Source organism: Zonotrichia albicollis, chromosome 7 (assembly GCF_047830755.1).
Source record: "Zonotrichia albicollis isolate bZonAlb1 chromosome 7, bZonAlb1.hap1, whole genome shotgun sequence".
Taxonomy (NCBI): Eukaryota; Metazoa; Chordata; class Aves; order Passeriformes; family Passerellidae; genus Zonotrichia; species Zonotrichia albicollis.
Window position 1 is genome coordinate 355,982 of NC_133825.1, and position 25,975 is coordinate 381,956.

General features: G+C 54.2%; 1 protein-coding gene across 3 annotated transcripts; it reads left to right on the plus strand.

Moving 5' to 3' along the window:
- The first annotated feature begins 22,105 nt into the window (after window positions 1–22,105).
- LOC141729480 (low affinity immunoglobulin gamma Fc region receptor III-like) lies at window positions 22,106–25,686 on the plus strand. Of its 3 annotated transcripts, none has more exons than XR_012580984.1 (7): window positions 22,106–22,466; window positions 22,950–23,062; window positions 23,151–23,381; window positions 23,679–23,936; window positions 24,550–24,852; window positions 24,936–25,427; window positions 25,515–25,686. XR_012580984.1 is itself a non-coding variant. In XM_074544214.1 (6 exons), exons 1-6 carry the CDS (start codon window positions 22,418–22,420, stop codon window positions 25,025–25,027), a joined length of 954 nt encoding a protein of 317 aa, XP_074400315.1. In that variant the 5' UTR covers window positions 22,106–22,417; the 3' UTR covers window positions 25,028–25,479. The 3 variants fall into 3 exon arrangements, 1 of the variants encoding a protein (XP_074400315.1); XR_012580983.1 differs by having other exon boundaries at window positions 23,042–23,062; XM_074544214.1 differs by lacking the exon at window positions 25,515–25,686 and having other exon boundaries at window positions 23,042–23,062; window positions 24,936–25,479.
- The last annotated feature ends 289 nt before the right edge of the window (window positions 25,687–25,975 follow it).

Genomic DNA, 25,975 nt, shown 5'->3' on the forward strand with positions numbered 1-25,975 from the left:
CCCAGGATAAGCCCAGGCACCCACACAGAGAGCCAAAAACAAAACAGTGCGCTCACCCCAAGTGCACTGGGTTGTCCCCCCCAAAAAAAATGAGGCCCTCCCCACAAAACAAGTATCCAAAAAGAAGAACCCTGACCCAACCAAACTCCCCTCATTTATAGCCCCCTTCGAGTCCATGATTGGTGCATTTTGGATCCTCATGATGATTGGTCCATTTCCAGGCTTCTCATTGGTCTTTACCGCCGTTCATTCTGGACCAATCGTTTCTGCAGGGCTTCGAATGATTGGTCAGATCTTTCATCCAATCTCTCTTTGACCATGCCTTGCCCCGTCAGACACCTGTTTCACCAAACTCTGGAAAACTCTGGACCCTTCTAGCACATTTTAATACCACCCCCCCTTTAACATAATACAAATAATATAACATAATTAATACAATATAATTGAACTATATCATATTTTAACTTAAATTTTACCTATAACAACTCCCCCCTCTAAAACTTTGATCGGGCTTTAGCCCGCATCAACCTCTTGACAGTTATTCAATTAGTCTCTTGACCAGTCTTTTAATCAGTTTGTTAACATGTTTCCTCTTCAATCATGTTTAGTTGTCTCTATGTCTGATAAATCTGTTTCATAAGCCACATGATTTATTTCTCCTTTAATCTGTTTCCTTTCTGAACAGATCCATTTTTCTTTCATAGGGCATTCCCCCAACAATTTCTGTTTAAAAATTCCCTATATTTTCGAATAGCCAATACACTCTGCCGTCCTCTATAGAGGAGGTTAGCGATAAAAAGTTGATACAATTGGGGCTCGGATTCGAGTGTGTTCTGAGGATGCCTGTCCGAGACTCTCCTGCATACAGAGGATGATAGCACTTTTCACACGGTTGTATCTCCCCTTATTGATGCTGATAAGTAGGAGGATCAATAGAACTGGGGGTCCGGTACAGGCTACTCTCCCATTCATGCCTCCTCTCCGCAGAGGATCAGCAACTCTTGTTGGTAAGAGTATATCCTGATCCGGTCTTACCCCCTCTTCTCTTCTCTTTCCTTACTAATTGTGCTGTTCTTACCAGTTACTATTGCAGGAGTCTACTTCCCCTTTTGTATCAACCTGTTCTTTCTTTCTTTCTTTTAGAGCCAGATTTCTAGGTATGTGGGAGAATGCTCTATCGCTTCTCAGATCACAGGATCAGTAATAGGATCTCCTCCTTTTCTTGATCTTTCTCATTCCCATCTCCTACTTCATTTAATCTGAAGATCTTTTCAGAATCTTCTAGAGCGGCCCTTTTTGCAGTTATGTCTGCCAAGTTGTTCCCTTTAATTTCTCTAGTATCGCCTTTTTGATGTCCCTTTATATGTACCACTGCAATTTCTTTGGGTCTCTTCAGGGCTTCTAACACTGCCTTTATGAGGCCTTCATGAATTATGGTTTTTCCCTTTGAGTTGACAAATCCTCTCTCTGCCCAGATCTTTCCAAAAGTATGTACTACCCCATAGGCATATTTAGAGTCAGTGAATATGGTACCACTCCTTTGATCAAGCCATTTTAGCCCTTTTAATAATGCATATATTTCACAGCATTCTGCAGACCAACTATTGGGAAGCTTTCTTTTTTCTATGACTGTCATCGTACGTCCATTTACAATAGCATACCCTGATACTCGCTTACCATCTACTACCTGTGATGAACCATCTATAAACAGTATATCTCCTTCAGGTAAAGGTAGTTCTAATAAATCTTCTCTAACTTTTAGCTGCAAATCTATGGTTTCAAGGCAGTGATGTTCCAATTCTTCTTTTGGTTCTCCATATAAAAATTGTGCAGGATTTTGGATCCTTGTTGTTGTCAATTCTATATTTTCACTTTTGTTTAATATCAATTCATATTTTAAAAGCCTGCTCTCTGAAATCCATTGGCAGGCTTTCTTACTCAGTATACTTTTTATATCATGGGGAGTATATACCTTGATCGTGTTTCCTAGTGTTCACTTGTAACCTTCCTCCACAAGAGTTACAGTTCCAGCCACTGCCTGGAGACAAGCGGGCCAGCCTCTAACTACCGGACCCAGCAACTTGGAGAGATAAGCAATGGGTTTTCACACCCCACACCATTCTTGTACAATAACTCCATAAGCTATTCCTTCTTCTACATTGACAAATAGTTCAAACAGTCTATTTAAATCTGGCAAACTTAGTACTGGAGCATTTGTCAACTTTTCTTTTAGGTCTTCTAACTTTTTCTCATCATTTTCATCCCAACTGATGGGCTCATTTTCAACTAATTTATCATATAGAAACTTAACTAATTTTGTGTGTCCATCTATCCATAATTTACAATACCCAATTAATCCTAGTAATTTTCTCACATCTGTTTTTGGTTTTGGTGCTGGCAATGATAGTAATCCCTGAATTCGGTCAACATCTAATCTCTTATATCCTTTCCCAATTATATGGCCTAGATACTTTACTTCTGGTTCCACAAATTGTAGCTTTCTCTTAGATACTTTTAACCCCTTTCCTCCTAGCAAGTTCAGTAAATTAACAGTTGTTGTTTGTACCTCTTCTTTCTGTTCCCCAGAAATTAATAGATCATCTACATACTGGAGGATTTGAGATCCTTCTTCAGGTATAAACTGTTTCATTAGTTCTTCCAGAGTTTGGCCAAATAGGTTTGGTGACTCAGTGAATCTCTGAGGCAACCTTGTCCATTGTAATTGCTGTTTTCTCCCAGTTTCCTCATCTTCCCATTCAAATGCAAACCATTTTCTACACTCTTTCTCAAGTGGACAGGACCAAAAAGCATCTTTTAAATCTATAACACTAAACCATGCATGTCTCGATGGTACTTTGCTCAATAAATTATAGGGGTTGGCTACTACTGGATATCGAGTAACAGTTGCTTATTTATTTCTCGTAAATCTTGGACTAATCGGTATGTACCATTCGGGTTTCTTTATGGGTAATATTGGGGTTTTATGTGGAGACATGCATGGTTCTAAAATTCCTTCTTTAATTAAATCTTTAATTACAGGTGTTAATCGCTATTTCCCTTCTACAGAAATTGGATATTGTTTAACTCTTATTGGGGGAATGTCAGGTTTCATTTTGATTTCTATGGGTGGAATTTCCAACAGTCCATGACCCCCTCCTTCTGCCCACACTCTCAGATCTATCTCTCTCTCATCTTCTTCTTTTAAAACCATCATTTTCACTACCATACATTTTCCTTCAGGGACTACCCTTATTCTTAACTGCACTTGTAAATCCCGGCCTAAGAGGTTAGAGTCTAATTCAGGCATATACAGCAGGTCAGCACAGCCTTCTCTGAAACTTCCTTTTATAGGTACTTCTTCAATAATGGGTACTTCAAAAGGGTTATTCTCAGCACCTTGAACTTTACCGGTTGGCTTACTTAATTTGCATCCCTTGGGAATCTTTGAAATACTTGAATGATCTGCTCCAGTATCCACTGAAAATTCCATTTCCTCGCTCTGAGGGCCTATTTCTAGGTTTACCAGGGGCTCCTTTTGATGTCCAATAATCATCCCTCAGAGCGTAGAGCCCCTGACACCCCCAGTCCTCTCCTTTCAGCCTGCTCCCTAAGGTGTCTTGTTCCTGAGCAATAGTCTCATCCATCTTTCTTTTTCTACAGAAATTTCTGGTATGTCCTTTCTTACCACAATAAAAGCATACGACTTCTGGCAAAGGTGGTCTTCTTTCAGGCCAAGGTGACTTATTATCTCTGTCTGGCTCATACCTTCTACTTGGCTGATCTTTAAACCCACTTATTCTTGGACCTGTGTACTCGCTTTATCCATCACCTGGTGACTCACTATTCCCAAATCTAGCACTCTCTCTAGCCACTGCTACCATAAGTTTTGCTTTTGTCTTGGTCTTCTCCTCATCCCTCCCTAGATATACATTTTGCGCCTCTCTTAATAACTTGCTCATTCCTCTTTCCTGCCAATCTTCTAACTTGTCCAATTTCCTTCATATATCCACCCAGGCCTTAGTTACAAATTGAATTTTAATTAAAGCTTGTTCTTTTGGTTTATCTGGATCCACACTTGAAAATAACTGAAAGTTTCATTTTAATCTTTCTAACCAGGTGCTTGGTGATTCATCTCGCTCCTGGTGACTATCAAATGCCAATCTTGCGTTATTTGTTCTTGGGACTGTCTCTCTTATCCCTCTTACAATTAGTGTCCTGTATTGCCTCATGCTCGCTCTTCCCTCTTCCTGGTTTGCATCCCAATTAGGTGGGTCAATAGGCATTTTATCTTCTCCTCTAGGACCTCCTCTATTTTCTCTTTCCCAAATCCTCATACCCACAGTACAAATCATTTGTATTTCTTCGGAAGAGAACAGTATTTCTAGGATAGAATTTAATTCCTCCCACATAAAGATGTTAGGCCCTAAGAATTGGTCTAATTGTTGGGAGATGCCTATTGGGTCTTCTAATAATGTCTTAATTTCTTTCTTAAAATTTCTAACTTCAGAGGCGGTTAATGGGGCATTCACAAAACCAACATCACCTCTGCACATCCCCCCCCCCCAAAGGCACTTCCCTTAGAGGAAACAAATTTTCATTTCTCCCACATTCATCTTGAATTTTCTTTGCTTGGAACCTTGTATTATATTGATAGCTTGCTACATGCTCATCTGGTTCAATTAACTTCTTTTCCTCTATGTCTTTACAACAACAGGCCTTTTTCACTCCCTGACCTTTTGTTTGCAAACCTTCCTCCTGCTTGTGACTCAGTATGTTGGGGTACAGGGGATAAATATAAAGGAATGTTTTGTGATGATCCAGGAATAAGAATAGGGGAGAGATATTTTGGGTTATGTGTGGCAGTATGGGGGAAAAATAAAGAGGGGTATTTTGGAAAGTTTTGGGAGCCAAGATTGGGGTATGGACGCTCTGAGTGGTACTAGAGACCGGCGTCTGGGTACTTGAGGAGCTGGAGGGAATCTGCAAAACTGAAGGAGTACTAGAATGGGCAGGTTCTGGTATATTTGGGAAAGGAGATGATACAGAAGAGGGGATACTGGGAGCAGGACAACTTGAATTAAAAGATTGAGGTGATTTCAAAATTCCTGTGGGAGGAGATACTGAAATTACATCCACCTCGTGAGATGGTACCAAGGAGTACAATGTTGGAGGGGGAGGAGGAAGATGGTCTATACGAGGAGACGGAGGAGGAGGTAACGGGAGGTCATCTAAGGGATCAGGAGGAGGAGGCGGAGGAAGATGGTCTAAAGGATCCCACCTCCGTTCTGGTAGCTTAGTTTCTTCTTTTTCTTTTTCTCTGGATAATTTATATAATTTTATATCCTCTTCCTGTTTCTCCCTTTGTAACCAATATTTAGCATATCTAATCTCTTCATCACAAAGTTCTGTTTGGGTATTGACATATCTAATTAAAGCTATACATAGCCATCTTTATTTTGTCCCGTACCAGGGCCAATAAATAGGTCCTTCAGCAATACTCTCTTTAGGCCATATTTCTGTACAGTATCTTATAATTTTTCTCTTATATAGATCCTTCGTTCCCTCATTAGTATCCCAATTTATTAAAAGTTCACCTAAAGGACTACTAGGAGGTATTTTCTTAAAAACATCCTTCCCTTTTCTCCTCCTGCTGGCACTTCTCCCAGCACACTGTCCCATCTTTAACTAGCAATTGGTATCCAAATACAATTTTTTTTTCCTAATAAGGGATATGTATTAGTTATAAATGAGGAAGAGTAAATAAATATTAATTATTGTGGAAAATGTAATAATAATGGTAACTTTAAAAAGTTCCTTATCATAGGAGACAAGACAATGATGGCAAATTTAAAGAAATGTTTGAAGTGGGAAACGAAATAATTATGGCGGCTTTGGTGGGAAACCACACACAAAAAAAAAGGTGACTTAAATATTTAGTGTGGGAAACAAAAAAAATATGGCAGTTTAACAAGGGTTTTGGAATAACAATGTCAATTCAAATGAAGATTTATAACCTAAGAATAGTGAAATGTTGAAATTAATTCCAAAAAGAAATATAATATCTATCGTTTTAGTGAGAAAACTAAACAATAATGATGGCTATTTCAAGAAATGAAACAGCTTACAACCACCTGCCCAACTAAACACAAAATAGGTGCAGTAAGCCACTTACTCTGCCCAAGTGGCCTCTGCACACCACACTCAATCACATACAAAATGGCTTCAATGAGCCGCTTACTCAAAATGGCCGCTTCACACCACACACGAAAATCAAAATGGCCACTTCTCGGCCCACTGTAGAGAAAACTCCAAGTGGCTGCTTTTCAGCCCACCTCACCAAAATCATAATGGCCACTTCTCAGCCCGCATCGCAACAAACTCAAAATGGCTGCTTCTCGGCCCGCCTCACCAAACTCAAAATAGTTGCTTCTAGGCCCGCATCACAGCAAACTCAAAATGGCTTCTCGGCCCATCACACAGAAAACTCAAAAATTCCTAAGGAGTGGTCGAAGGACTTTTGGCCTGCCGTCACCTCCAAACCTCATTCCTTAGGGGCCCTAACTCTTAAAATAGAAAAAAAAAAAAATAAAGAAAAAAATTCTCCATAACGTGAGCCGGTTCTAACCTCCCCCTCAGCCCAAGTGATTGAAAGGGCCCTTCCACAGCCAGTGGCCCACCTCCCCCCTGTGGGTCACTGTCCCTGTGAAGTATATTTTCAGCCCCCCCTACAACCCCCTTTAGCTGGGATCCTAGCTCAGGGTAAGCCTGCTTCCCCTCTATGACCTCCTTCCCACTGGGGTTCTTGTTCCAGGGGACCCTACTCCCCTTGGGTTGGGCACCCTCCCCTTCCAGAAAAGGGGTACTCCCCTACACGTTGGCCACTTTGTTAAGTGGCCTCTGTGTAGGAGTATTTTCTCCTACCCCCAAGGTCCTACTTCCTCAGGGACTAGGCTCTGCCGGTCTATCCCCGAGGAACAGCCCTCCAGGTGGTTTGAGCTAGTGGATGGAGCTCTACCCCTCACTGGGCAAGTCCACCCCACTAACCCTCCTCGGGTACCCCTATGATCTCCCCCAATGGGATCCTAGTTCGGGATACTGAGTGTGTCTCCCTCTATGACCCCCCAATGGGATCCTAGTTCAAGGGGTACAACTCGGGCCAACGGCTCAAACCACCCCTAGGAGCCTCCAATCACTGGAGGAACGGGAGCCTGAGCGGGTAAGGGCGGCTATAGGTGGGTACTCCCTGTCTCCCCTAATCCCAGGGGTCCATAGGTGTACACGTACTTCTTGACAACACTCACTTCCCTCTGTTCCCAGCCAACCCCCCTGCAGGAGTCTGGAATTGCGATACTGGGAGCACCCCGTCGCTTCGGGGGTCTGTACTCACAGCCCCCATCTCATTCACTCACACACACTCCGCACCCCAAATTACCTTCAACCCCACTCATGTTGCTCTGAGGAGCCCTGAGCCTCGCTCCCTCTCGGAGGGCTCTCACCTTTTGGGTCGCTGTGACTCGGGTATGGGTGCAAACCCTCCCGCATTCCGACGTAGTCCAATATCTGGAAGCCAAAAAGGCGGTTGGACGCGTCTCCCAGGTTCTGGGCTACCCCGGACTGTTTTTGGGCGTGGCCTATCCTAGATGAGTCCCCAAAAAGATGTTACGAATATGAAGGAGGCCAAACTTTCTCTGGAGAAAGAGGTTCTCCTTTATTAAAATAGCTGAAAGGAACGGAGTACCTAGGACAACCCCAAGCACCCACACAGCGAGCCAAAAACAGAACAGCGCACTACCTCCAAGTGCACTGGGTTCCCCCAAGAAAACAAGTTTCCAAAAAAGAAGAACCCCAACTTAACCAAACTCCCCCCATTTATAACTCCCTTTGAGTGCAGGATTGGTCCATTTTGGATCCGCAGGATGATTGGTCAATTTCCAGGCTTCTCATTGGTCTTTAACAAATAATAGGTTCCTACTGGATCAATCATTTCTGCAGGGCTTCGAATGATTGGTCAGGTCTTCCATCCAATCCTCTTCGACATCGTCTTGCTCTGCGAGACGGCCCTTCCACCAAACGCTGGACCCTTATCTCAGAAAATTCTAATACCCCCCCTACTGTTAACGTAATACCATTAATATAACATAATTAATACAATATAATTGAACTACACCCTAATTTAGCATAACTTTTACCCATAACAGTATTATATCAAAATAATTTGGAAAAACCAATATAATAGTGAAAGCTAATGACTACATAGTTATTCATAACAGGGGGAAGGTGTTTGGAAGAGTTTATTTGACTTCTCCTAATCCTGATCGGATTTTGTCAGCAGTAAAATCAATTCATATCTCTAATTCTGAGGAAGTTTTACCCGTGACAGGATTTAATGAGTGATCTCTCCTGGTCCTTGTCTCAACCCAGGAACCCTTTGCTCAATTTTCTCTCCCCATCCAGGTGGGGAGGGCAGTGAGAGAGTGGCTGTGGTGGGTGCGGGGCATCGGGCCACTGTCCATCCACGGCAAGGCAGGGAAGAGGAGGAGGGTCCAGGTCAGGTTGTTGAGCAGATTGTTGTGGGATTTGCAGTAGTTCTGGGGTTCTCTCAGTCCCTTGGGACGGGGACAAAATGATCAATTGCTGCATTTCTGGACTGATTCCCCCACAGCTGCCCCTGCAGAGGGGGATTTCCAGCCAGCCCTGCTCTGAAAACCATCAAAGGCCCTCACAGAGCCTGCTTGGGCTCCCTTTTTGGTTTGTGCCTCTTGCAGGGCTGAGCAAACCACAGGCAGGACTTTTTCCACCCACAGAATTCTCACCTCTGCAGCAGCTCTAAAGCTGCCAGAATCAAAGCCAAGGGAGCAGGGGGGACCCTCAGGTGCTGGCTGCCACCTGGGGCTGGGCAGAGCAGGGCTGGGCAATGGCCATCCCTGTGCAGTGGGGCTGGGCCATGGCTGGGCACCACATTGCATTGACAGGGGTCCCCAGGATGTGCCACCCCTGGGACAGGCACCTGGCCAGGAATGTGCAGGGACATTTCTGGAACCGCCATCCCCTGGGACAGGATCCCCCATGCCAGGATGTATCACCCCCCGGGACAGGATCCCCCCAGGACAGGACTTCCTGGATGTGCCACCCCAGGAACAGAGACTGCCCCCCTTTCCCATCTGATTCTCAGCACAAATGGCCTCTTCCTTCTTGTCCAGGAAAAAGAAAGTGAAAACGTTGTGGAGGCACAAGCCAACACCTCCTTTCCCCACAGCCTCCCCACCCTTCCCTGCAACTCCTGCTTCCCATTGCCCCTTCCCTCAGCCCCCCCACCTTGGTCCCTGCTCAGGTGCTCCATGAGATTGCTGAGCTAAAAACTGGAGGTGAGGGGACCTGGCACAAAAGTGAGCGAAATAAAGAAAAAAAGCAATAAAGCAATAAAGACACTAAAGTCAAGGGCAGGGGAGGGCACAGAGTCAGAGCTACCCAGGACCACCATGTGAAGCCTGCACAGCACATGAGCTTCCCAGGGGAGCTTGGCTGGCTCTGGGTCATCCCAAAATCTGATGCATCCAGGGAAGAAGGTGAGACCCCTGTGCCCATTCAGCAACTGCCCATCCCCATTCCCCTGGGAACCCACCCATTCCTTATGTCCCCTCATCCCTGGGACCCCCATCCCAGTACTGCCATTCTCCAGGATCTCCATGGCCCCGGACCCCATTCCCAAGGAACCCTCTCCTGTTAATTCTATCCCCTGAAATCCCCCTTCCACCAGGACCATGGTTCTCTCAGGAAACCCATTCCCATGGGAACAACCATTCCCCTAGCATCCCTATCCCATGACCCCAAATCCCTGGCACCCTTGTGCCCCTGGGAGTCCCATGATTGAGTCCCCTCAGCCCTGGGCACCCACAGACCCATGACTTCCCCTCCTTAGGAACCCCATTTCCCTGGACACTCAGCCCTGGCACCCAAAACAAACCTAGCCCCCCACTCCTGTGAACAACATGTCCCACTGTGTCCCACCCACACTCATCCCCTTCCTGTGCCCAGCTTGTGGCCACCCTGCCCCCACCAAGGGCCACCTACATGTGGGGACGGATGTGACCTCGCTTCCTTCCCCTTCATCCGAAGAGCCGCCAGCCAGGGGAGCGGTGGCCACAGCAGTGAGTGACAGCCAGTGCACATGGCTGGGGACACCGGGATGGCCAGGAAGGTGGCGCTGCTCCTGTGGGGTGAGTGCCCCAGGCACAGGCCTGACACCCTGGGGATGGGGAGAGGAGGGGGCACAGGGGGTCCTCAGAGGTCCCCAAGGGCAGCAGTTCCAGTCCATGGTACCCACAGTGGACCTTGCTGGGACTGGAGATGTAGGGTGGCTTTGGGGACAGGAAGAGGGGGCAGGAATTTAGGGATGAGGATGTGGGTACAGGGATGTGGGGATTGGCACCTTTGGGATCAGGGAGTTCTGGGGATACGGACAATGGAACTGGGATGCAGGGATAAGAAGCATGATGATATGGCCATGGGGATGGGATCATGAGCAGATGGAGATGACCTGGGCTTGCATGGGTTGTGTCCCTGGTGTCATAGTGCCCGGGGTATCCACAGTGTCCTCATTTTCTGCCTCAGCCAAGGCTGGCCTTGGTGTCCCTGTTCCTGAGGCGTCTGTGCCACATGGATGTGGTGCACAGGTGGCTGTGACACAGATATGCCCCCCTGCCTCTCCAAATCTTTTGGGGACCACCCAGACACACTTTCCCACAAGAATTGCTGTCCCCATGGGGACAATTTAGGGACAGCCTCCACACCCTGTGCCCCCATGCTCCTGTCCTCATGGTGCCACCCCCACCCAGATCTGTACCTTCTCCCTTCCAGCCCAGACGCTCGGCCTCGCTGGTGAGTCCTCGGGGGATGCCATGGCCCCACCCTGCTGTCCCCAGCCCCACACTGGCCCTGGCAGGCTGGTGTCCCCTGTCACCCACAGGTGCCCAGACCACCCAGCTCCTCGTGGAGCCCCCCTGGAGGCCGGCGGTGCTGTGGGACCAGGTGACACTGACCTGCCAGGGCTTGGAGACTGCCGGTGCCACCACCTGGTACAAGGGCAGGCAGCGCTGGAGGCAGCAGGGACCACACCACATCGCTGTTACCGAGAGTGGCACCTATACGTGTTACAGACCTGGCACCGGGCACAGCCCCCCTGTGACAGTGCTTGATGGTGAGGGGTTATCTTAAATGATCAGGGTGGCCCCTGACAGGTCTGGGTGGGATCTACTTTGTGGGTGGCCTCACAACATGTGTGTGGGAGAGCCTGTCTACAGGACACCTGGACATCCCAGCTCACCCCAGTGCATCCAGATGTCCCCAGTGCCATGGGCACCCACCATGGACCTGTCTTGAGCCCCTCAGTGAGAGGGGACCCCTCTGTCGCACAGACAGTCTGGTGCTGCAGATGCCAGCACGGGCACTGCTGGAAGGGGACACGGTGACACTGTGTTGCCGGGGATGGTGGAACAACACGGTCACCAGGGTGCGATTCTACCAGGATGAGAAGGATCTGACGGGGCCTGGCAATGGGACCGAGCTGTCCCTGTCCCCCCTGCAGCTGAACCATAGCGGCCGCTACAGCTGCGGGGGCTTGGTGAGGTCTTTTATCTCACGGTCAGCAGCAGTGACAGTGACAGTGCACGGTGAGCACCCCATGGCTGGAACTCCATTCTCCTGATATCCCCAAAGCCCCTTCCTAGTGGACTCAGAATTACAGTCCTCACCTGCCCTCTCCTTCCCAGAGCTCTTCTTGGTACCGGTACTTGAATGTCCCCCTGAGCCCATTGACGGGTCCCCCCTGACTCTCAGCTGCATCAGCATCCCCAGCCCTCTGTGGCCCTGAGCCCCCTTCCTGCAAGTGTTCTACAGGGACTGGCGGGGGGGGGCGGGGGCGCGAGCAGGGGTCCCTGCAGCTGCTGGTGCCCACAATGGGGGTCTCCCATTTGGGAAATTATGACTGTGAGGTGCATTCCAAGGGGGGTCCGTGAGGAAGAGCAGCACCCAGCTCCGCATCATGGTGCACAGTGAGTGCGGGGACGGGCATGGGGAGTCCACACGGCCCTCTCAGGTCCCCTGGTTGGGCACCTCCACATCTCCCAGACAGTTTTCCCGGGTCCTTCCATCCCTCCCGTTGTCCCCTCACCCCTCCATGTTGTGACTCCATTCCCAACATCCCCCATCACACCCTTCTCCCCGTCCCTATCCCCCCACACCATCTGCCAGCCCCTCCCTGTGGCCTCAGCCCCATCTCTGTCCCCACAGTGCCTGTGGCCAATGCCACCATCACCCCTGGTCCCCTGTCACACCAGGTGTGTGCAGGTGACCCCGTGACCCTGCACTGCTCAGTGCAGGTGGGTTCAGCCCCTGTCACCTTCACCTGGCTGCACAACGGGCAGGAGGTGGCCCAGGGTCCCCTCCTGGAGCTCAGGGCAGTTGATGTGGGACATTCGGGCATCTACCAGTGCGTGGCCACCAACCAGCTGGGACAGGACGGGCACCGCATGTTCCGAGCATTCAGCCCAGAGTTGGCCCTGGAGCTGAAACCGCAAAACAAAGGGACACAGAGGGACACAGGTGGGGATCACACGGGATCACTGTGGGGTGCAGGACCCCTGGAGTGATGGCTGACTCTGATGTGTCCCCCTCCATTTCTTGCAGTGGCCGCAGGGGTCGGTGGGGCCCTTCTGTTCCTGCTTCTGCTCTTGGGTGTCATTGTGGCCTGGCACCAGTGGCACCGTGTGGGGGCGTGGCAATGGGGGGATGGGAGCCCCAGGGAGATGTAGAGGCCTCCAGAGTTGGGGAGCGAAAGGGAAGCACTCACAGCCCCAGAACTGTGACCTTTTCTGGGAGTCCTTTAGAGTTTGGGGAGGTGCTGGAGGGTCCTGCAGGGATTTTAGTGGTTCTTTCAGGGGCCCTGGGGGCGTCTGGGGAGTCTCTGTCCTTGGCAGGCTTTGAGTTTTTGAGGCTGAGTTGGTTGGGGGCACTGGGGAGGTTCATGACTTCTTGGGAGCTTCAGGGATGCTACGAGGCCCCATGGGAGTTCAGGAATCCTGAGAGTGGTCAAGGCCCTGGGACCCCACAGTCACTCCTCCCCTGTTTCCATTGCAGCTGCCAGGAAGAACAAGGAAAGGTGAGTGGGGGGCTCAGACAACACTCTTCCCTTTTACCGCAAACCCCAAGCCCTCCCATCCCCTCTCCCCCACATCCCCTTTATTCCCGCAGGGCCCCCTTGGATCTCCCGGCCCCCCCAGAGGAGGGAGAGGTGCTGTACACCCACGTCGTGATCACCAAGAGGGCAGGGGGTGAGTACGGTGGGGACACATGCAGAGGGACACGTCACCCACGAGTGTCACCCCACCCAGATCCCACAGCCCGTGTCTCTCGCAGTGTCCCCCCGTGCCAGCACCCTCCAGGATCCCCAGGTGACCTACACGGAGCTGCGGGGAGCCCAGGGGCGACCACAGGAACCCGGTGACATCTACGGGAATGTGCTGTGACACTGGGGGGAATTGAGGGGCACTGGGGCACCCACTCGTGTGTGTGCTGCCACTAAAAACTGCCCCTCTCCCTTGCTGTGGAGGATCAAATATGCCAAAGGGCTGAGAGAAGAACAATTTCCTGAAACAGCAACCAGAAAGAATAAAACCAACAGCAACAGCAATAAGGTTCTGAGTCCAAATCGTCACACATGGGCAAATTTCCTGGGAAAGACATAACAAGGAACAAACCCAATTTTTCCCCCTGCATGTTTCCTCCACCAGAGGAACCTGGCAGGACGCTGGACCTTCCTTGCTCTAATGGCCAAAGCAGCCTTCAGGAGGCTCTGGATTCTCTTGTCCCCTGTACCAAACCCCTCCTCTGCTGTGTTCCCCACCCCAGGATCTCACAAAGTCTGTGAGATCCTCACAAAGGATCTCAAAATGTGGGGATTCCAGAGCCTCCCCCTTTCATAGGGCAGTCGGGGTAAGGCCATGGCACAGTGTGGGGTGTCAGAGACAGGAAAAGTTTGATGTCTGGAGATAATTTTGTAACAGCTGTGTGTGGCAGGGGTAGGTCAGGCCTTGGTTTTGGAGAGACACGGCCCCGTCTGTCCATCAGTCTTTCAGCCATCGCACACAGGGACAGTGTGACACACCAGGTCCTGAGTGGCTGGGTGACCAGAAGTGCCATCTGAGGAGAGGGCCCTTGGTGGCCCAACTGGCTTAAAAGGCAGAGCATGAGGTCGCCAAGTCTCTGACACTGACTCTTCTTGGCATGTCTGTCCCATCCACACTGGAATCCCGGAGTGTGCCACTCATTTAAATGAGAAATATCTGCCAAGGAAAGTGGGAACGTTCCTGGAATAGAAAGTTGGCCCAAGGTCAAAAACCATTTTTTGATTTCAAAGATGATGGGGCTTCCAGGCAGAACTGTAAGAAAAGGAATACCAGCTCTTTACTAGGAAATTTATAAACCAGAATAGAACAAACAAGACAAATCCAGAACTTTCCCTCCTCCTCAGTGCTGTTGGTTTTTGTGGCAGTTATAACCACAGCCAGGCAAATGCCCTGTGCAATACCCGCAACAGCTCTCTATGATCCCGGAGGGAAGGAAGGCAGTGCCCAGGCAGGTCTCAGGTCCACAACATCACTTCTGGTCGCTTTACAGCCTTTCACTCCCTTTTCCTCCTTCAGCCTCGGCACAGCAGCTCTGGGAATGTTGAAGTTTCCTGGGATGCTGAGGAAAGCTGGTGCTCGGTGCTGACTCTGCCAGGGCTCCTCAGGTGGCTGCAGAGCACATTTGGAGTTCCTGCTGTTCCTGGGCCACTGCTGGTTCTGACACAGCAGCCCCAGGGGAGGAGGAAGAAGAGAGCAGAGGCACAGCCCTGAGGGCTCTGCAGCTGCAACTGGACTATAGATACAGCCGGGGCTGAGAGCAGTGTCTTGGGGGGGCAAGATGGGGCTAAATTGGAGCTGTTTGGGCCAATGTCCCTGTGCTGCTCTGGGAGCTGCAGACCCTTAAGGAGGTGTTGTAATTAGTGCTGGAGTTCCTGAAGTTCCGCTGCATTCCTAAAGCAACCCCATGCAAAACACAGAGCACTGCTGCCTCTCCTGGAGATTTTGGGATCCTGGGGCTGAGGCAAGAGCGGCTGGAGCAGGTGGCCCACGGGAGCAGCGCCTGGCCATGCAGGTGGAGCCTGAGCGCCGGGGACTCCTCAGGGTGCTCAGGGGAGGCCCAGAGGGGCTGGGCCATGGTGGGTCCCACTTGCCATTCCTGCTCCACCCAGATTTTGGGACAGAGCAGTGACACCCATTGGCTCCCAAACCTCTCAGGGCTCGGGCACAGCCTCACAGGAGGTCCCGGCCCAGGCCTTGGGGATGATTCGGGTGTTCTCTGGCTCGATCCCGACAAAGGGCAGTGTCCGGGAGCAGTCAGCACATCCCGAGGAGCAGCCCGGGGCTGCTGGAGCCCGAGTGCTGTGGGCAAGGGCGGCGTGAGGGAGCCGGGCCCCGCTCAGCCGGCGCTGCCTCAGGAACGTCTCATCCTGCAGGAGCTCGGCAGCCTCTGCCGGTGCCGGCCCCGGGGCTGTCAGGGGGCGCGGCCGGAGGGGCCGGGGGGCAGCGGGTGGGAGGGGCCGGGATGGAGCGACCGGGACCCTACTGGGGAGCCCCGAGCGTGGAGGGAGCAAAACGGCGGAGGGGAGACCCCAGGACAGGCGGGAGCAGAGACCCTGCGGTGGGGTCTGCGGAAAGGAGGGACCACAATGGTAGTCCCGGAGCGCCGGGAAGGGCCCAGCTGCCATCACGCTGTGAAGTACCAGGACGGGCACAGGGTGTCCGAACCGACTGTGGCAGCGTGTCTGAAGGCACTGTCGCGATGTGTCGGGACCGAGCGTTTCCAGGGTAAGGCCCCCACTGCTCCGGGAAGTGGAGGGGTACCCTGGAAGGTGTGCAGCTGGTGTGGGGCAGAGCCCTGTCTATTCCCTATGCCTTGTGCAGGTGAGGAGGGCAGGGAAGGAGCAGCTTTGGGAACACCTGGAATCCAAACAGGATCACTCGCCACAGCGCCATCATGGCCATAGGGCAGAGCCACTGCTCAATATTTCCCACATTTCCCTCTTGTCTGGCAGCCGAGCCAGAACCCAAACTTTCTTTCCATGACATTCCAAAGGGCTGCTCATTTTGTTCAAGAAGGAGGACCCAGTCAGGTTGTTGAGCAGATTGTTGTGGCATTTGCAGTAGTTATGGGGCTCTCTTAGTCCCTTGAAGACAGGGAGTAAATGATCAATTGCTGCATTTCCAGACTGGTTCCCTCACAGCTGCCCTTGCAGGGGTGGTTTCCAGCCAGCCCTGCTCTGAAAGCCATCAAAGGCTCTCACAGAGCCACTGCTTGGGCTCCCTTTGGGGTTTGTGCTTCTTGCAGGGCTGAGAAAACCACAGGCAGGCCTTTTTCCACCCACAGAATTCTCACCTCTGCAGCAGCTCTAAAGCTGCCAGAATCAAAGCCAAGGGGGCAGGGGGGACCCTCAGGTGCTGGCTGCCCCCTGGGGCTGGCCAGAGCAGGGCTGGGCAATGGCCATCCCTGTGCAGTGGGGCTGGGCCATGGCTGGGCCCCACCCTTGGATGGCCACTGGCTGCAAGGAGCAGGAGTTTGGGAGCCCCTTCCTGGCTGGCGCTCCCTTCCCCAGCTGCTCTTGCCGGCTCAGATCCTGCAGGGGATGATCAAGAATGGAGAAGTCTGGAGCCCCCCGGAGCTGCCATCCCCCTTGACAGGAGCCCCTTGCCAGCATGTGTCACCCCTGGGACAGGATCCCCCCATCGCAGAACACTCCCCCCCGCCCCCCCCCCTCCCCCCGTGTGACACTCAGCACAAATGGCCTCTTCCTTCTTCTGCAGGACAGAAAAAGTGAAAGTGTTGGGGCACACAGCCAGACACCCCCATCCCCCACAGCCTCCCCAGCCTCTCTACAGACCCCTCACTGTTACTTGCCCCACTCACGGGTTCCCCCAACCCATTCCCTACTCAGTTATTTCCCAGAATAATCAAGGAACAAACTGGGGCATTGTGAAATTGAGGGATCAAAGGGAGGAAATGGAAATGAAGAGTGGAAAAAGCCCCTGGGAGCTGGGGGCACACAGACTCAGAGCACATCAGAGTCTCCCTGGGGTTACCCCCCGGCCATCGGCAAAGTTTGGGGTCTGTGCTGGGCTGTGGGTCACCCCAAAATCTGAGGCACTCAGGGAAGGGGCTCCAACCCATGGACCCACTGAGCCACTGCCCATCTCTGGCACCCTCATTCCCCTGGGAACCCAACCATGGGACCCCCATTCCTTCAGTCCCCTTGTCCTGGGGACCCCACCCCAGTACTCACATTTCCCAGGGTCTCCATGGCCCAGGACCTCATTCCCAAGGAACCCTCTCCAATTCATTCAATCCCCTGAAATCCCCCTTCCCCCAGAACCTTGATTCTCCTAGGACCCCTCATACCCACGGGATGCTCCATTCCCCTGGTACCCTCATCCCTAGGACAACCATCCCCTGACCCCAAATCCCTGGAGCCCTCATTGTTCTGGGACTTCCATCCCTTAGTTCCCCCAGCCCTGGGCACCCCCATTCCCATGGCACCTCCATCCCTGGTGACACCCCCTCCTCAGAACCCCCATTCCCAGGGACCTAATCCCTTGGGCTCCCCATTCCCCTGGAACCCATCCCTGGCTCTCCAAACACCCTGTGCCCCTCACTCCTGCTAAGCCCATGTCCCACCTTCTGCCACTCTGTCTTTTCCCCATCCTGTCCCCTCCCTGCCCACAGCCTGTCCCCAGCTTGTGGTCACACTGCCACCACCAGGTGTCACCTACACATGAGGAAGAGACCTGACCTTGCTTCCTTCCCCTTTGGCCATAGGGCCACCACCTAGGTGACAGCCACCCTGGCAGCGAGTGACAGCCAGCACACATGGCTGGAGACACCGGGATGGCTGGGAAGGTGGCGCTGCTTCTGTGGGGTGAGTGTCCTGGGCATGGACCTGACACTCTGGGGATTGACCCCAGAGAGGCAGAGACCACTGGGGAGGGGGCACAGGGAGTGGGAGAACATGTCGGTCACTGAGGTGCGATTCTGCTATGAGGACAAGGAGGTGTAGGGGTCCCTCAATGGGACTGTGCTGTCCCTTTCCCCTCTGCAGCTGAACCACAGTGGGTGCTACCGCTGTGGGGGCTGGGTGAGCTCCAACATGTCCTCATGGGTGCTCTCAGTGCCGGTGACAGTGACAGTGCACAGTGAGCACCCCACGGCTGGAACTCCAATCTCCTGACACCCCCAACACCACTTCCCAGCAGACTCAGAGTCACAGTCCTTAGCTCCCCTCTATTGCCCTGAGCTCTCCTTGGTGCCAGTGCTGGAGGCTCCCTCAAGCCCACTGTGGGGTCCCCCCTGACTCTCAGCTGCCTCAGCACCCCCAGCCCCCTGCGGCCCCAAGCCCCCCTCCTGCACGTGTTCTACCGGGATGGGCAGGTGGTGGGGGGCCCACAGGGGTCCCTGCAGCTGCTGGTGCCCGCCGTGGGGGTCTCCCACTCAGAGAATTACAGCTGCCAGATGCGCTCCAAGGGGAGGGATCTGTGCGGAAGAGCAGTGCCTGGCTCCATGTCACGGTGCACTGTGAGTGCAGGGATGGGCATGGGGAGTCCCCAGAGACACCCTGGGTCCCCTTCCTGGGTACCTCCATGTCCCCCTGACACCTTTATTGTGCCCCTTTGTCTCCGCCCTCAGTCCCTTCACTCCTCTGTGGTGTGACTCCAATACCCAAAGTCCCCCATCACACCCATCCCCCTCATCCCTATCCCAGCAAACTGGCTGCCAGCCCCTCCCTGTGCCCTCATCCTTGTCTCTGTTCCCACAGCGCCAATGCCACCATCACTTTAAGTCCCCTGTCACATCAAGTGCACGCAGGTGACCCCGTGACCCTGCGCTGCTCAGTGCAGGTGGGCTCAGCCCCTGTCACCTTCACCTGGCTGCACAACGGGCAGGAGGTGGCCCAAGGTCCCCTCCTGGAGCTCAAGGCTGTCGATGTGGGACATTCGGGCACCTACCAGTGCGTGGCCACCAACCAGCTGGGACAGGACGGGCACCGCGTGTTACGGGCACTCAGCCCTGAGCTGGTCCTGGAAGTGACACCGGGCTCACCCTGGGTCACAGGTGGCCTCAGACAGGGTTGCTTGGTTTTCCGGGCCCCTGTAGTTCCTGTAGGGACCCTGGTCAGTCCCACTCTGTCGCAGCAGTTGGCTGTGAATGTTGGCAGGACCCTCCTGTTCCTGCTCCTGCTCCTGGCTGTCATTGGGGGCTGTCACTGCTGGCACCACCATGGTGGGTGACAATGGGGGGGGGATTGGGGTCCTGGAGTGAGGAGGAGCCCCAGAGTTGGGGCAGAGATCAGCAGCACTCAGGGCGCCTGAGCTGGGGGACACTGAGCCTGCAGTGACCTCGGCTGGGCGTCTTGGGGGATTTGGGGGGAATTTGGAGAGTCTTAGTTGTGCTCCCGAGACATCCCCGGATGGGCTTTGAGGAATATTGCGGTGGCATTGGGAGTTCCTGGAGGGTTTGGAGAGCTCCTAGAGAGCTGTGCAGGGATGTTGGAGGATCTTTGTGGGTCCTGTGGGAGTTTGTGGGTCCCCCTCTCTTCCATGCTTGGGGTTCTGGGGGCTCAGAGGGTTGGGGGCACCAGGGGGACTGGGGGCACTGCAGTGATACAGAAGTTCTGGGAGGTTCAGGGGTCATTAGAGTGTCCTGGGGGAATCAGGGGTTCATTGGAATTTGGGGCTGCAGTGGGGATATGGGGGTCCCCTGAGTGGTTGGAGCTGCTGAGGTCCCAGGAAGGATCAGGGGTCCCAGTGTTCCCACAGTCCCCCTCTCCCCTTTCCCTTGCAGCTGCCAGGAAGCTCCAGGACAGGTGAGTGAGGGGCTCAGGCTGGGACTCCCCTTTCCCCCTCCCCAGACATGACCCAGAGCCCCCCCCATCCCCACAGGATCCCCTGGGAGGAAGGGGCAGTGCTGAACCCCCCACATCGTGGGCACCGAACGGGCAGACGGTGAGTACAGAGGGTGACAGTGACACATCACCCATGGCTGTCACCCCCACAAAGGTCCCACAAGCAGTGTCACTCTCAGGGCCCCCATGGGTCTCATCCAGCCCTGCCCCACCTTGGGATCCACAAGTGACCAATGCAGAGCTGTCGGGACCCAACGAGGTACAGCGGGACCCCCGTGACTACGATGACGTGCTGTGACGCTGGGGGCACTGGGGGTCCCTGCCTGAGGGCACCCACCATCTGTGCCCCCAAGCTCACATGGGTGCTCACCGTGTCTGTGGGGTGGCCACAAGTGGGGGTCCCATGTGGGGCTGCCCAGAGCTCCCTGTTCCAGTGCTCCCAGTGCTCCCAGTACCCCCAAAGGCTCCCCATTCCCTTCCCCAGAGCCAGGAGGCACAGGACCCTTGTCCCTCTTATTGGACCCAAAATACAGCTCTTTGATGAAGCTGGGATAAATGGTTTTTGTTTGTCCAGCTCTGTCAATTCAGCTTGGGAAGGAGCCAGGTCCCTGTCAGGTTAAGGAGCAGATTGTTGTTGTTTTCTTTCCAGTAGACCTGGAGCTCTCTCAGTACCCTGGGGACAGGGACAAATTGATAAATTGCTACATTTCTGGATTGGTTCCCTCACAGCTGCCCCTGCAGGGCAGATTTCTAGCCAGCCTAGCTTTGAAAACCATCAAAGGCCTTCACAGGCTCACTGCTTGTGTCATTGTGGCTTTTGTGGTTCTTGCAGATCTGAGAAAACCACAAGAAGAACAAAACCCAAGAACTTTTTCCACCCACAGAATTCTCACCTCTGCAGCAGCTCTAAAGCTGCCAGAATCAAAGCCAAGGGGGCAGGGGGGACCCTCAGGTGCTGGCTGCCCCCTGGGGCCGGCCAGAGCAGGGCTGGGCAATGGCCATCCCTGTGCAGTGGGGCTGGGCCATGGCTGGGCCCCGCCCTTGCATTGACAGGGGTCCCCAGGATGTGCCACCCCCTGGACTGGTTTCCTCCAGGCCACCCCGAGAACAAGATCCTCCCTGGAAAGGAACACTCTGGATGTGCCCCCCCAGGACAGAACCCCCTCCTTTCCCATCTGACTCTCAGCACAAATGGCCTCTTCCTGCTTGTCCTGGAAAAGGAAAGTGAAAGTGTTGAGGGAGCACAAGCAGACATCCCCCAAAGCCTCCCCACCCTTCCCTGCACCCCTCACACCCCATTTTTCCCCTCCCCTGTGTCCCCCCCAACTTGTTCCCTGATCAGGTGCTCCCCAGGATTGCTGAGCCAGGAACTGGGGCTGAGGGAACCTGGCACAAAAGTGAGGAAAATAATGGAAATAGACAAATAAAGAGAGGTAAAAGTCAAGAGCAGGGGAGGGACAGAGTTAGAGCTATCCAGAACCCCCATGTGATGCCTGCCCAGAAAAAACAATGCTGGGCCCCAGGTCACCCCAAAACCTGAGGCACCCAGGGAAGGGCTGTGACCCCAATGCCCCTCCAGCCACTGCCTGTCCCTGGCACCCCCATTCCCCTGGGATCCCAACCATGGGACCCCATTTCTTTCAGTCGCCCCTTCCCTGGAGCCCCCCATCCCTGGACTGCAATTCCCCAGGATCTCCAACCCCAAGCAACGCCATCCTGGTGAATTCCAGTCCTTGGGACATCCCTTCCCTTTGGGACATTGATTGCCCCAGAACCCCCATTCTCACAGAGCCCTCCTTTCCCCTGACACCCTCATCCCTTGGCCACCACCCCTTGATCACTTGAGGCCAAGTTGTTCTTGGACCCTCATTCCTGAGTCTGAGTCCACCCAACACTTGGGGCCCCAATTTCCATGGGATCCCATCCTGGTAATTCCAGATCTGGGGACACCCCTTCCCTTGGGGACATTGATTCCCCCAGGACCCCCAATCTCACAGGGCCCCCATTCTCACAGGGCCCTCTTTAACCCTGGCACCCACATCCTTGGCCACCATCCCATGATCAGAAATCCCCCTTGAGGCCACGTTGTTCATAGACCCTCATTCCTGAGTCTGAGTCTACCTAACCCTTGGGACCCCCATTCCCCTGGGACCCCATCCCTGGGCATCCCAATCCCCTGGACACCCATCCCTGGCTCCCTACACAGCCTCAGCCTCCAAATTCTGGCAACACCATGTCCCCACCATGTCCCACCATCACCCCCATGTCTCACAAAGTCCCCACCCTGCCCCCATCCTGTTCCCACCCTGCCCCCACCTAGGGCCACCTACACTTGGGGACAGACGTGACCTTGCTTCCTTTCCCTTCACCTGAAGAGCTGCCAGCCAGGGGAGCGGTGGCCACATCAGTGAGTGACAGCCAGTGCACATGGCTGGGGACACCGGGATGGCCGGGAAGGTGGCGCTGCTCCTGTGGGGTGAGTGCCCTGGGCACGGGCCTGACACCCCAGGGATGGGCACTGGTGAGGCAGAGACTGGTGGGGGGGGGGGCATAGGGGGGCTGCAGGGTCCCCTGATGTCCGCAATGCCAGGAGAGTCAATGCATGAGGTGACCAGGGTCATGGAGTCGCTTGGGGACAGGAGAGGGGGTTAAGGGGTTAAGGAACATGGGGACAATAACAGGGGGATGGAATTTTGGAGGCATCATGGGACTGGTGAAGGTGTGGGGACATGGACAGGGTGCCAGGGGGGCCAGGACAGGAATTAGGGGGAAAGCACCATGCAGATGGGCCCTGGGTATTGAGACCATGGGACTGTTGGGCGTGACCTGTGCCAGCATGGGATGGCCCTGGCATCGCCATTCTCACGGTGTCCACGGTGTCCCTGTGTCCTGCCTCAGCCTAAGGTGGCCCTGTAGCCCCAGTTCCTAAGAGGTCCGTGCCACTCTGGTGTCCCTACAGGAGAAATCTGGGGATGATGCCAAAACCCGAGCTCTGGTGCTGCTGTACCTAGAGAGCCACCCCCACTGAGCCCTGTCCCTTCTCCCTTCCAGCCCAGACCCTTGGCTTTGCTGGTGAGTCCTCAGGGGATGCCATGACCCAACCCTGCTGTCCCCAGCCCCATGCTGGTCCTGGCAGGCTGGTGTCCCCTGTCACCTGCAGGCACCCAGACCACCTGGATCTTCGTGGAGCCCCCCTGGATGCCAGCGGTGCTGTGGGACCGGGTGACACTGACCTGCCAGGGCTCAGGGACCTCCAGTGCCACCACCTGGTACAAGGATGGGCGGCGCTGGGGACAGCAGGGACGTGACCCCCTCACTGTCACTGAAAATGGCACCTACGAGTGTAACAGACCCGGCACTGGGCTCAGCCTCCCCATGAGAGTCTTAGACGGTAAGAGGGGTTTGGGTGTCCCCAGCCTGGCACCTGCGGGGACCCCATGGGCTCTGGGTGGGCTGCGCTCCATGGGTCACTGCCTGCGTGACGAGTGCCCATCCCCTGCATATGGGGACATCCCAAAGCATGCCAGTGTGGTGGGGCCCCTGTATTGAAATTGGGGACCCTTAGTGTGCTGGCTGTGACCAACTGGGGGGGTCCCTATTGGGTGGTGCCTTCAGGACTCTCCAAGCCCTCCTGTCTTGGACCCTCCAAGCCCTCCTCCTGATGTGACAGGACCCATTTGTTCCCCAGACTGGCTGGTGCTGCAGGTGCCAGCAAGGCCACTGCTGGAGGGGGACAAGGTGACACTGTGCTGCCGGGACCGGCGGAACAACCTGGTCACCTGGGTGTCCTTCTACCATGAGGAGAAGCAGCTGGTGGAGCTCCGAAATGGAACAGAGCTGACCCTGTTCCCTCTGAAGCTGCACCACAGTGGGTGCTACCGCTGCAGGGGCTGGCTGAAAGACAGGCAGTGGGTGGTGTCTGCGCCAGTGACAGTGACAGTGCATGGTGAGAACCCCACAGCTTCCACCCCAAAATCCCCACAGCCCCTCCCCAAGGACTTGGGTTTGCTGTCCCCACTGCCTCCAATCTCCTGCCCTGAGCTGCTCCCTGTGCAGGTGCTGGAGGGACCCCCTGAGCCATCCTTCAGCTCCCCCTGACTCTCAGCTGCCTCAGCACCCCCAGCCCCCTGCGGCCCCGAGCCCCCCTCCTGCTCGTGTTCTACCAGGACAGGCAGGTGGTGGGGGGCCCACAGGTGTCCCTGCAGCTGCTGGTGCCCTCCGTGGGGGTCTCCCACTCAGGGAATTACAGCTGCCAGGTGCACTCTGATGGGGAGGTGGTGCAGAAGAGCAGAGCCCAGCTCCGCATCAGGGTGTGCAGTGAGTGCAGGGATGGGCACGGGGAGTCCCCACAGGCTCCTCAGGGTCCCCTGCCCTGGGCACCTCCATGTCTCCCAGACACTTTTCTTGGGTCCTTCCACCACTCCCCTTGTCTCCTCACACATCCATGGCGTAACCCTGTCCCCAATATCCCCCATCACACTCATCCCCTCCCATCCCTATACCCCCACACTGGCTGCCAGGCCCTCCCTGTGCCCTCAGCCCTGTCTCTGTCCCTGCAGTGCCCGTGGCCAATGCCACCATCACCCCCGGTCCTCTGGCACACCAGGTGCGTGCAGGTGACAACGTGACCCTGCGCTGCTCAGTGCAGGTGGGCTCAAAACCTGTCACCTTCACCTGGCTGCACAACGGGCAGGAGGTGGCCCGGGGTCCCCTCCTGGAGCTCCGGGCATTCGATGTTGGACATTCAGGCACTTACCAGTGCGTGGCCACCAACCAGCTGGGACAGGACGGGCACCACCTATTCCAGGCACTCAGCCCTGAGCTGGCACTGATGGTGACAACATGGGGACACAGAGACACAGGTGGGGTCACACAGGGTCACCAGGGAGTGCAGGAAACCTGGGGTGATGGGTGATCCTGATGTGTCTCCCTCTGTTTCTTGCAGTGGCTGCAGGGGTCGGTGGGGCCCTTCTGTTCCTGCTTCTGCTCGTGGGTGTCATTGTGGCCTGGCACTGGTGGCACCGTGTGGGTCGGTGACAATGAGGGGACGGGGGTCTCAGAGAGTTGTAGAGGCCCGCAGACTTGGGGAGAAATAGGGCAGCACTCACAGCCCCAGAATTGTGACCTTGCCCAGGGGTCCTGCAGGGTTTGGGGAGGTGCTGGAGTGTTCTGCAGGGATGTTGGGGTTTCTTTCAGGGGCCCTGGGGGCTTTTGGAGGGTCTCTGTTCCTCCTGGGCTTTGGGTTCTTGAGGCTAAGTCGGCCTGGGGGAACTGGAGAGGTTCATGAATTCTAAAGGGCTTCAGGGATGCTTGGGGATCTTGAGAGAAAATAAGGGTCCCAGGGGGGTACAGGTTTCCTGAGTGGGGTCAGGGCCCGGGGACCCCACAGTCACCCCTCCCCTCTTTTATTTGCAGCTGCCAAGAAGCAACAAGAAAGGTGAGTGGGGCTCTCCAGCCATGCGTCCCCTATTACCCCACCCCACAACTCTCCAGCCACTTCCACACATTGTCTTTATCCCCACAGGGCTCCCCCAGATCCAACGTCCCCCCCAGAGGAGGGAAAGGTTCCATACACCCACGTTGTGAGCAGCAAACAGGCACAGTGTGAGTACAGTGATGAGGAGGACAGTGACACGTCACTCACATGTGTCAACCCCCACCTTGGTCCCTACAACTGGTGTTTTTTGCAGGGCCCCCCAATGTCACTGTCCCCCAGGATCCCCAGGAGACCTACGTGGGGCTGTGGGGATCCCACGGGCGACCATGGGAACCTGGTGACATCTACGCGAATGTGCTGTGACACTGGGGGGAACTGGGGGGCACTGGGGGTCCCCACCCATGGGCACCCACTCGTGTGTGTGCTGCCACTAAAAACTGTGCCTCTCTCTCCCCGTGGAGGCACAAAGATCCCAAAGGGCTGAGAGAAGAACAATTTCCTGAAACAGCAACCAGACAGAATACAACTAAAAGCAACAGCAACAAAGT

Coding starts and splice junctions, on each gene's coding strand:
- LOC141729480 (XM_074544214.1), top strand. CDS start 22,418: ATGGCTGGGGACACCGGGATGGCCGGGAAGGTGGCGCTGCTCCTGTGG. Junction 23,063..23,150: donor CCAGACCCTTGGCTTTGCTG/GTGAGTCCTCAG, acceptor TGTCACCTGCAG/GCACCCAGACCACCTGGATC. Junction 23,937..24,549: donor AGTGACAGTGACAGTGCATG/GTGAGAACCCCA, acceptor CTGTCCCTGCAG/TGCCCGTGGCCAATGCCACC.